Source organism: Schistocerca piceifrons, chromosome 3 (assembly GCF_021461385.2).
Source record: "Schistocerca piceifrons isolate TAMUIC-IGC-003096 chromosome 3, iqSchPice1.1, whole genome shotgun sequence".
NCBI classification, from domain to species: Eukaryota; Metazoa; Arthropoda; class Insecta; order Orthoptera; family Acrididae; genus Schistocerca; species Schistocerca piceifrons.
In genome coordinates this window covers 194,487,247-194,499,881 of record NC_060140.1, presented here as the reverse complement: position 1 = coordinate 194,499,881, position 12,635 = coordinate 194,487,247, and the positions used below count along the sequence as shown (strand labels likewise).

Below are 12,635 nucleotides of genomic sequence, written 5' to 3'. Positions count from 1 at the left end.
ATATGATTAATACATTCCATTAACTCAACTATGTTGTCATAACTACTGTGTCACATGTCTTGGTCAAAAGTCTCCTATCATTCAAACTGCTAACAGCTTCCACACAGAATTCGTTAAGAAATCTTGTAAGAGAATGCAGCTACAGAAATTGAAAGATAAATTGATGTAAATTCTCGGAACTGTAAACATAACAAGCTATAACATGACTGAGAATTGGTGTACACACTCAGTTTTTTTTTAATTTGGCCACTTACCACATGAATGAATGACTACTGGAAAAATGTCTGAGAGTGCAGTTTGACCACCTGTTGATGGGGCACACTGCTAAATTTAATTGTATTCAACTTAAGTGGCTGCTTCACAACTCTTACGATCTGTCACTCCCTCTTTGTCCAGTGCTCCAGGACAACCATGCACCATGGTTGAGCTGCAATAGCAGTGGAATATAGAAGGCTGGGACAATTCAGCCCCAGATCTCTCTCTCTCTCTCCCCCTCCCAGCCACTAGATGTATTTGCTTTTGAGTTGGACCTGGTTTTCAGGATTTCCAGTTCTGTAACACACCTCAGGAAGAATGAATTACTGACATTACTGGGATTTAACACCTGTGGTGGCTCAATCACATCCTTCCTACTCATCTTACTAAACTGGTCTATGAATTTCTCACATACTTCCTTTGGGTCACTCAGCGATTTTTCACTGTAACTTATTATTATGTTATTACACACTGCATTGTCGCTCCCTCCTCTTTCCTTATTTACTATAATTCACGCTGTTTTGGTAACATTACTAGATTGCCTCATCTGTTCAGCATACATCTGTGATTTCAATGTCTTAAGTGCTCTCCTGTAGGTTTTTCTATAGGCTTCATATTTAGGTTGGAAGTACTGCAGTTTTCTTTAATTTTATCATGTTAGGGGGAAGTTTAAGATTCCTGGAACTGTCAGTTTTCTTTAGTATTTGGACCACTGGACATACTTGACTAAGACAATGGGTTAATGTTGTATAAAATTTACCCCACTAATCATTAATATCTTCTATTTCATATAGGCCTACCTGCTGCCAATTTATGTGTACTATTGTTTCCTTTAATGTATGATAGTCTAGCTTTCTTTTGTAGGAAAATAGGTCCACATCATGTACTGTTTCTTTGTCTGTATGAAGCTCTAGGGTTAATGCACTGTAGTTTGAAATGTGATTCCCAACAGTTCTAACTACAAGGTCTTCCCTTCTTAAGTTTGTAATAACATGGTCAATACATTTTTAAGATTCCCATGTAATTCTTGTTGGCACTGAATTCACATGGGTGGAATTATAGGACTGTAAAATATCAATATATATAAAATAATTTATGCTATTAGTTAAGGAGTCTATGTTCACATCCCCTACTGTTATAGTCTGTTTTTTATGAGGTGAGAGTTTGTCAACAAATTGCTCTAAATGACAGAAAATTTCTTCCATGTTACTGTTATGGGGTCTGTACATGCTAGCTATTATTAAACTGCTATTTCTAAGCATTTGCAGCTATTTCAAAAACCATGTAACATTCAAGTTTATTTACCCAATCAATTCTTTCATACTGGACATTATTTTTGACATAAATACCAACACCCCCACCTTTTTGTTGTTTCCTACAATAGACACTGACCATTTTATAATTACTTAAATTAATGCTACAGATTTCTTCATTTTTGCACCCTATTTCAAGCATAAGATAAATATGAGGACTACTAACACTTAAACATTCGTCAATTTGTTCTATTTTGTTGGTAATACATTGGATGTTTTGTGATATTATTTTGAGTTTACTGTCATTTATGATGCTGTTGTCAAGTACTTAACCTTCATGTATACATGGTGAAGGCTCTTTTACTCATGAACTGTTTTTATATATAAGGCTTTTCAGTTCGATCCTTTCTTTTATTATTTGACTAAATTTATCACACAAATAACGTATACCTGCATAATTCAAACGAAATCTGTGGTTCTACATCTACATCTACATGTATACTCCGCAAGCCACCCAATGGTGTGTGGCGGAGGGCACTTTACGTGCCACTGTCATTACCTCCCCTTCCTGTTCCAGTCGTGTATGGTTCGCGGGAAGAACGACTGTCTGAAAGCCTCCGTGCGCGCTCTAATCTCTCTAATTTTACATTCGTGATCTCCTCAGGAGGTATAAGTAGGGGGAAGCAATATATTCGATACCTCATCCAGAAACGCACCCTCTCGAAACCTGGCGAGCAAGCTACACTGTGATGCAGAGCGCCTCTCTTGCAGAGTCTGCCACTTGAGTTTGTTAAACATCTCCGTAACACTATCACGGTTACCAAATAACCCTGTGACGAAACGCGCCGCTCTTCTTTGGATCTTCTCTATCTCCTCCGTCAACCCGATCTGGTACAGATCCCACACTGATGAGCAGTACTCAAGTATAGGTCGAACGACTGTTTTGTAAGCCACCTCCTTTGTTGATGGACTGCATTTTCTAAGGACTCTCCCAATGAATCTCAACCTGGTACCTGCCTTCCCAACAATTAATTTTATATGATCATTTCACTTCAAATCGTTCCGCACGCATACTCCCAGATATTTTACAGAAGTAACTGCTACCAGTGTTTGTTCCGCAATCATATAATCATACAATAAAGGATCCTTCTTTCTATGTATTCGCAATACAGTACATTTGTCTATGTTAAGGGTCAGTTGCCTCTCCTTGCACCAAGTGCCTATCCGCTGCAGATCTTCCTGCATTTTGCTACAATTTTCTAATGCTGCAACTTCTCTGTATACTACAGCATCATCCGCGAAAAGCCGCATGGGACTTCCGACACTATCTACTAGGTCATTTATACATATTGTGAAAAGCAATGGTCCCATAACACTCCCCTGTGGCACGCCAGAGGTTACTTTAACGTCTGTAGACGTCTCTCCATTGATAACAACATGCTGTGTTCTGTTTGCTAAAAACTCTTCAATCCAGCCACACAGCTGGTCTGATATTCCGTAGGCTCTTACTTTGTTTATCAGGCGACAGTGCGGAACTGTATCGAACACCTTCCGGAAGTCAAGGAAAATAACATCTACCTGGGAGCCTGTATCTAAAATTTTCTGGGTCTCATGAACAAATAAAGCGAGTTGGGTCTCACACGATCGCTGTTTCCACAATCCATGTTGATTCCTACATAGTAGATTCTGGGTTTCCAAAAACGACATGATACTCGAGCAAAAAACATGTTCTAAAATTCTACAACAGATTGACGTCAGAGATATAGGTCTATAGTTTTGCGCATCTGCTCGATGACCCTTCTTGAAGACTGGGACTACCTGTGCTCTTTTCCAATCATTTGGAACCTTCCGTTCCTCTAGAGACTTGCGGTACACGGCTGTTAGAAGGTGGGCAAGTTCTTTCGCGTACTCTGTTTAGAATCGAATTGGTATCCCGTCAGGTCCAGTGGACTTTCCTCTGTTGAGTGATTCCAGTTGCTTTTCTATTCCTTGGTCACTTATTTTGATGTCAGCCATTTTTTCGTTTGTGCAAGGATTTAGAGAAGGAACTGCAGTGCGGTCTTCCTCTGTAAAACAGCTTTGGAAAAAGGTGTTTAGTATTTCAGCTTTACGCGTGTCATCCTCTCTTTCAATGCCATCATCATCCCGGAGTGTCTGGATACGCTGTTTCGAGCCACTTACTGATTTAACGTAAGACCAGAACTTCCTAGGATTTTCTGTCAAGTCATTACATAGAATTTTACTTTCGAATTCACTGAACGCTTCATGCATAGTCCTCCTTACGCTAACTTTGACATCGTTTAGCTTCTGTTTGTCTGAGAGGTTTTGGCTGCGTTTAAACTTAGAGTGAAGCTCTCTTTGCTTTCACAGTAGTTTCCTAACTTTGTTGTTGTACCACGGTGGGTTTTTCCCGTCCCTCACAGTTTTACTCAGCACGTACCTGTCTAAAACGCATTTTACGATTGCCTTGAACTTTTTCCATAAACACTCAACATTGTCAGTGTCGGAACAGAAATTTTCATTTTGATCTGTTAGGTAGTCTGAAATCTGCCTTCTATTACTCTTGCTAAACAGATAAACCTTCCTCCCTTTTTTTATATTCCTACTAACTTCCATATTCAGGGATGCTGCAACGGCCTTATGATCACTGATTCCCTGTTCTGTACATACAGATTCGAAAAGTTCGGGTCTGTTTGTTATCAGTTGGTCCAAGATGTTATCTCCACGAGTCGGTTCTCTGTTTAACTGCTCGAGGTAATTTTCGGATAGTGCACTCAGTATAATGTCACTCGATGCTCTGTCCCTACCACCCGTCCTAAACATCTGAGTGTCCCAGTCTATATCTGGTAAATTGAAATCTCCACCTAAGACTATAACATGCTGAGAAAATTTATGTGAAATGTATTCCAAATTTTCTCTCAGTTGTTCTGCCACTAATGCTGCTGAGTCGGGAGGTCAGTAAAAGGAGCCAATTATTAACCTAGCTTGGTTGTTGAGTGTAACCTCCACCCACAATAATTCACAGGAACTATCCACTTCTATTTCACTACAGGATAAACTACTACTAACAGCGACGAACACTCCACCACGGGTTGCATGCAATCTATCCTTTCTAAACACCGTCTGTACCTTTGTAAAAATTTTGGCAGAATTTATCTCTGGCTTCAACCAGCTTTCTGTACCTATAACGATTTCGGCGTCGGTGCTTTCTATCAGCACTTGAAGTTCTGGTACTTTACCAATGCAGCTTCGACAGTTTACAATTACAATACCGATTGCTGCTTGGTCCCCGCATGTCCTGACTTTGCCCTGCACCCATTGAGGCTGTTGCCCTTTCTGTACTTTCCCAAGGCCATCTAACCTCAAAAACCGCCCAGCCCACGCCACACAATCCCTGCTACCCTGGTAGCCGCTTGTTGCGTGTAGTGGTTAGTGTGTTGACCTCATCCAACTTTCCTGTATCTAGAATTGAACAATTTCCATAGTTTTAACATAGTGCCTTAATTAAAATATTTGTTTTTCTTATTTCCTTGTTTACACATGAGTTGTTGATCAGATCGTACCGATGTGGGACAGTAATGACAATTGTGTGTTCTGGTTATTTTCTTGAAGGAAATTCTTCAGAATTTCAATTCAGACACCAGCTTCATTGCTTCCTAGATCATTTGCACCACTTACACAAATTATGAAGTAATTGCTATGCAGTATTATACCTTTCAAGTTGGCACCTTGTACAATGTTTTTTGTTTTTGCTCTGGGTTTCACAACACTGCTCACTTGAAGGTTATTGTTTGAGTCATTTACAATTTCAGCTAGATTCCTCCTATAAATATATGTGAGTAAAATCACATTGCACTTTCGTGTATGTTTTGTAGAGAAATTACAGAGTTCGCTGAAGGAGTCACTAACTGCATTGCCATAATTATATTCGCACTGTGAACTACACCCATTTTCCTCATTAACAGCCTTTTTTTCGTTAGTTTTTGGAAGTTTATTACACTTCATTATGGTAGTTGTCAGAGGTTTGTTACGCTTTTCTTTTTATATTGCCCATCACTATAAAATGTGTTGCGACTATCTGCAAGCTTTACTTGGACTTATCACTGTAATGGCCCCTCTATTGTCATAATGAGATGCTGTGCATACAAACAAATTACACCTAGCTTCTCTTTCTATCCATTGTTACCATTTTGCTAAGAGGTACTATTATTAATCACACATTTGAACAACAGGCAATTAACAGGCCTCCTCCCATCCACACTTATCAGAACGTATCATGAAATGATGAAGACTTTGCAACAGGGAAGCGTAATGCACCTACCCAGGTTCATTGTCAGTTTCAGACAGCACTTTTTACTGGTTGGCAAGGGGAGAGGTTGAATTGTGGTTGAATTATCTGAAATCCCTACTGACACCGCTTCCTATGTATGAGGCATCTAGTCCTACCATGAACACTCAGTTCACAAATAAGTAAATGCGTAGCCCAGTTTTAATGTCAGTGAATGTGTTTGGGTGTATCTGTGTAAGAATATGTTCTTAAACTGTGTAAATTGTGGAATCACAAAAGCTAATAAAATCTGTGTGTTTTTGTATGAGTCTGTGTGGTAAGAATCAAACAGTTTCATTGAGTGGCTGCCTTTCTTTGTTTTATTTTATGATTTCTGCCCTGTAATTTTTGTTATTGTAATAATTATAAAATAACTGTTTTCTTTCAGAAACTGAAACAGCAACCATATAAAAATAAAACAAAAAATTTACATAAAATACTATTGTGAGCTTTCGAATTTTAGTATTTGCAAATGAATCTTGTGTTAATTCCAGAAACGACTCCATGTCAGTAATAATGTTGGTAATGGTGACTATTTTAGTTACAAAGTAAACCATGACAGCTGCCATCTTATGATACTAAATCCAAGTTCCTTAGATTACGGACTGTGGTTCTGTGTTATGAAAACAAGTGGCTCACTGTACACTTCTACAGTCTATGTTCCTGGCTCTCAAAGTATGGAGAAAGAAGGTACATATGTTTATCAATGATTATTTAACTGACAGTTATTTTATCTCATTTTTACAATTAACGAATATTTGGTTTCAATTTTTATATTGTATTGTATTGTGAGCTTCTGCCAGGCTTGAAAAAGAGAATGAGGCATTTATTAAACTTCTCATCATTCACTAGTTCTAATTTTTAAAAGCTATACAAAACCTAAATCATGTCTAATATTTGAATATCTCTCTACATAAAGTGAATTAAGTCTGTACTCTTACCTAAATCATGTCTAATATTTGAATATCTCTCTACATAACATGAATTAAGTCTGTACTCTTTCAATTCCACAATAATATTTAGAATTGAAGAACAACACAGACATAGTGTTTTGAATGTAATGTCTGAAGTTAGTTATAATTATCACCACAAATATATCAAACATTAAGTATGGTACTGGTGCACTAAGACTAGTGAAAGTTTCAAAACCCATAGAAGGTGGCCTGAATGCACTCAGACTTGGAGGATCTCTAGGACAGTGTTCCAGCAGAAGCGTTGTGAGATGGCATATTTGTCTACGAATGGAAAGCTTAGTATTATGACAAAGCCACAGTGTCTGTTTGGTCTCAGGCACCATAATATCAGCATGTCAGTGAGTGATTTAAAGAATATCATACACATTAATAAGCAAGTACTACACCATGTAATGTGACTACAGCATGGACTAATCCTCATATTGACACATGATGGAACACACTCTCAACCTTCCTCCATTATGTTGGCCCAATGCTACAGCAGTGCAAAGGTTATGGACATATGTGAATTAACAGTAGGATACCATCTACTATGAGCTGCACTACTGCCTTACATGCCATTAAATTTGATTGCATTCTCCAGAAATCACAAATGATTCATACTGTAATGACACATGTGACTTTCATTACTGAATGAATGGCTCGACGTAGTGCTTTTGAATTAGTCTCATGCCAGCCTGTCCTGATGTTAGCTACTGCTGCAGTCAACCTGTCCTAATGTTAAGTACTTCTAGATGAGTGCAGTCTGTCAGCTTTCATTATTGAGTAGCATACTGAATGAATGTGATGTGTGATGGTTGAATCACCATTGAGTAGAACACAAGACCTCATACAGTTATCTTATTCCCTGTTTGTTGGAGGGCAATCTGAACAACACATTCTCTTCAAAGAAAGTGGTTACTACCACTGAGTATCTGAAATTTGTGGTCATCCAACATTTCCACTCCCTCTTCATTTTTGTGGTATGATATTTAATGGTTCTGATTGCAGCACTTAGAACCTTGCTACCACACAATATTTGTAACTCAGATATGATATAAGCTTTGCAGTCTGAATTATTTGTGTAGAACTTTTACGAAATATGTAGTTAATATAAGTTGCAGTCAGATATGCCTGTCTTAGTATTACATTTATCAAAAATGTTATTGTAGATATCACAGAAAAAATATAGATGTACAAATATTCAACCAATTTTACTGCCAAAATAAATTGTGTAAATCATCATTTATTTGAGCTACTTCAGTTACTATTCTATTATGTAGTTGAGTAGTCAACAAATCTGACTTATAGGGCAACAGTTATTGAGCTATATGAAATAAAATCATCATAGCTTCTGAACAGCTTGCATTAGGATGTTCAGACTGCATGTTTGGCTGTGGGACATGATGGGAATTAGTATCTGCATGTGCATGCTCCTTGTTGGTGTCAGCAAAACTGGCACATTTGGGGGACTGAGAATCCACATTTCATGATCGAGAAGTCCATTCACCCTCAATGGGTGACTGTGTGGTGTGCAGTGTCTAGTCACAAAATAATCAGTGTGATATTCCTTGATGGTACAGTGACTACCAAATGGTATGTGAAGGTTCTGGATGATGATTTCACCGCCATTATGCAAAGTGACCCTGATTTCGACAAGATGTGGTTTGTGAAAGATGGAGCTCAACCCCATGGAAGCAGGAGAGTGATGTCCTGGAGGAGCACTCTGGGTACCACATTCTGGTTCTGGGGTAGCCAGAGACCACTGGCACGGGCCTTGATTGGCCACCACATTCTCCAGATCTGAACATATGTGGCTCCTTTTTGTGGGGCTCTATTAAAGATGTGGTGTACAGAAATAACCCCAAAACCATTGCTGAGCTGAAAACAGCCATTCAGGAGGCCATCAACAGCACCTTTGTTCCAACATTTCAGTGGATCATTCAGGATTTTGCTGTTTGTCTGCACCATATCATCACCAATGATGGCAGGCATTTCAAACATGTCATAACCTAAATCCAAATATCTGTGGTGACATTTAGGTGTTGAATAAAGTGTGTGCATGCCATATTTATAATTGATTTTCATATAGTTCAATAATTGTCACCCTGTACAAATGAAAGGTGTGATATTTGTCTGCTGTAGTACTAGGGAACAGAGGTAATTTATGAAATGACAGGCCAATATTATTGATTTTCACATTTGGAAAATCTGTAAATTGATAATAAGGAATAGAACTACAAGTTTATAACAAAATTTCATATTCTGTACTCAACACAACATGGTTTGGAAGAACAGAAGTCAAGGGTAATGACATCAACAGATTTAGTTGAATGTGTTCTGAGCCCTGAGCTCTGAGGCAACAGAAGATCTGTAGGATCTTTAAGGACCTGTCTAAAGCCCTTGACTTTGTAAATCATTCCAGCCTGATGGAAAAACTGTCAGTATGTGCATTGAGAGGAATGTTATGACGTAATAAATTGATACATGATAAATAACAAACAGTCCGCAAAAATCAGGTATGCTTGTGAGGCAAATATAATCACTTACAGATCTGATTCACAAACTATCAAACATGGTGTGTCATAAGGTTCAGTACTTAGAGATATACTATTTATTCTCTGCTTAATGCTCTCCCAGTCAATACAAATCAGCATCTTATAAAGCAGCAATATTATGAAAAGGATTGTTGCTATTCATCGTATAGTGGAGATGCTGAGTTGCAGATAGGCACAATGAAAAGATTATCATACAATAAACTTTCAGCTAACAAGGCCATTGTCAAAAAAGACAACAGACACTCACACACACACATTCCATCCTGGATTTTCCACTGTTTAACTAATAAAGTATACTGATGACTTGGCAACAATCTGTTCAACTCAGGCACAGGAGAAAATTGAAAAGGAAGCAGCTCTGAGTATTAAAAATGTGAATGAGTATCTACTAGAGAAGTCTAAAACAATGACTGTAGTATTTTGAACCAGACAGAGTGACATGTATAATGTAAATATTAAACATAATAGAGAGGCAATTAAAGAAGTAAGCAGCACAAAACTTTTAGGAACTATTACAGATAAACATTTGGCTGATTCAGTGCATCCAAATGGCATTAAGAATCCTCACAAATTGCCAGTTCTGTTCACATGCAAATTGAGCTTATAATATAATGTTTGCACTGGGTTGAAAGAGGAGAAAGAGATAAAAATATACAAAAATGAAAATCATGAGAAAAACGTAAAAATAAAAATAAAAAAAATTATTGTAATGTATGAGGGCTATCTAGAAAGTAACAGACATTTTGGTGTATCACAGCATTGGGCAGGGCTATAGCAATCATCTTGGTGCCATATTGTTCCTGCACTCAGTACACATCCAGCAATGGTAGTGTGTAGTCTATGTGTCTGCTACTTTGCAATTTGTCATGTGTTAAAATGTGTGATGCAATAAAAAATCTCACCACTCATGAGTTGCATTTTGTGGTTAGGATTTTGTTGAGTGAAAGCTGAGTGAGGCAATGGTGAATTGATTTTAAAAATGACAGTACAATGTTAATGAAGAGGACCTCAGTGATAGGCATAGCCTATCAATGACAAATTTCATGAAAATGATTGTTTCACAATTACAGATCTTTCACAACATTTTTCTCCAAGTTTCACAGAGTTTGGTTCATAAATATGTGGCAGAGAAGCTAGGTTACCACAAATTTTGTGTTAGGTGGGTTTCCAAAACCCTAATGGAAGACAACAAAAAACAGAGACTGACTGCAGCAGACCTCCCTCAAAGATTACAGTGAAAATGGTAACAAAGTTACAATTGTATTGTAACTAGGGATAAGACTTGGGTGAAACATGTCAATGGTGAATCAAAAGGCAGTCAACTGAATGGGAACCTGCAGATTCTCCCAGAAACCAAGGAAGTGTCTTCATATGATGTCAGCAAGATCATGGCTACTGTGTTTCACAATTGCAGTCAGTAGATTTCTACAGAGACAGAATTGAAGAACTTGTGCCACAGTATGATAAGTGATTCAATTTGAATCGCATTTGTGCAGAAAAATAGGAAAAGAGTGTACCTTCAAAATGTGTATAATAAAATTTTGTTCCTCCATATTGTTAATTTTTTATTTCAAAATGTCTGTTACTTTCTGGATAACTTTCATATTTTGATTTTGTTTCATCAGAGCATTGCAAAACTGAAAGTTTATCTAGTATAGGCAATGTATTACAAGAGTTAATGACATATCTTTTTGATTTTTGATTAATTGAAACATCTTCTTTTAAGTGAAACTAGTTCTCAAAATTGAGCTATTTTGCTTCAGCTGAAATATATCAATAGCCTCAAAAGGCTTATCAAAAAAAATCTCAAAATTAAAATGAGCAGTGCTCTCACTTTGAGGTTTGCAGGAATAGATCACAGAAGCAATCCTCCACAAAACCTTTCATCTTAATGTGAACGAGAGTTGGTTCTCACTCCTAATGGATGTTAGTAAAACTGGGGATAAATTCTAAAACAGAACAAAATATGAAACCTTAAACCATGGGAAGAAAGCTGATAAAGTGAAAAGATTGTTATGACAAGGAACAGAATTAGAAAGCAATTTTATGTAGTGTCTGGAAGTGTCTGCTGTGTTACATGATATATATTTTTAGGTTATATTTCACAGAGAAATTTTCATCTCAAGCAATTGATTTGGAATATTTATTTATTTATTTATTTAGTCATCCATGGACATTTTAAAATGTATGGATGTTGTCAGATTGTATGGTTGCAACTGATCTCAGCTCTATGAAAAGAGTGTATATATCAGTAGAATAATATCACAATAGGTAACACAGCATTCCAAATCTGAAGGAAATAAAATTACTTGAACAGGCAACATGTCCACTTACTAAAGGAGATGAGGAACAAATTGAAACAAGCAGATTTCTGAAAGTGGATTTTTACATCTTATAAATAAAGTAACAGTGTTGTTTTATATGATCTCAAGGTACTCCTGCTCACAAAATACAGAACTATGTATTTTTCTTCAAACTTTCATTAGTTCTGAAATAAGCATTTGCTGTTTTTGGATACTGAATTTTTCACATTAAGCATTTCTACACATTGTTGTATGGCTAGTGCAGAATTTTCTCAGAGTAAGTATCTTTATTATAACGGAAAGCTCTGCCTGGAATACAAATGTAAGAAGGAGTGAAAGTAACTGCATAGTGTATAGCTGATTAGTTGTGTGACTGAAAGGCACATAAACAAAACTGATGTCATCACCAAACTTCATATATGGTTATATTGTGCTGATGTGGCAGCTCAATTATTTGGCTTCATTATACATAAGTTCTTTTTATACATTCTTAAGTAAGTTGATCCTCAAGAATGTAACTTCAGATGTTATGTCTATAGATATGGTTACTGACACTGTGCTCTACATTTTTGAGACTGCATTCATATCTTTTTTGTAATAGTTGCGCTAACATAGTTTCAGAATAATTAATAAAGTTTCTCACTTCTGCAATGCATTTAACAGATTTTGGTAGTCAAGATTATGTATGATATTTGAAATCTCTGGTTCCAGACTTGTTCACGAACATGAAAAAAGAAGTTGTGCTTGGCCTTCCTACATTCATCTTGTGCACTTCACCATACCCTTTGTCTTCATGCTTTATTTCTTCACCAAATGGTGAAGTATTTTCTGGAAACAAAAGTCACCTTCAATTTGGAGAATGTTTGTTGATCATTTCAACAGCTGAGCAGACACACAATGGAACATGGAAATGCCAGATGTATAGTGAGACTGAAATCAACATTTCCGCCACTGAACTTGTTGTTTGGGGTATGTAGAACATAATG

The 12,635-nt window shown here is 37.1% G+C and overlaps 1 protein-coding gene across 1 annotated transcript in view; it reads left to right on the top strand.

The window, feature by feature from the left end:
- Nucleotides 1-12,635, top strand: part of LOC124788510 — a 212,138-nt gene that overhangs the window by 26,225 nt on the left and 173,278 nt on the right. The window contains exons 5-6 of the mRNA XM_047255778.1: nucleotides 6,330-6,525; nucleotides 12,361-12,618. Of these exons, the coding sequence (XP_047111734.1) occupies nucleotides 6,330-6,525; nucleotides 12,361-12,618 (454 nt within the window). The remainder of the gene's footprint in view (nucleotides 1-6,329; nucleotides 6,526-12,360; nucleotides 12,619-12,635) is intronic.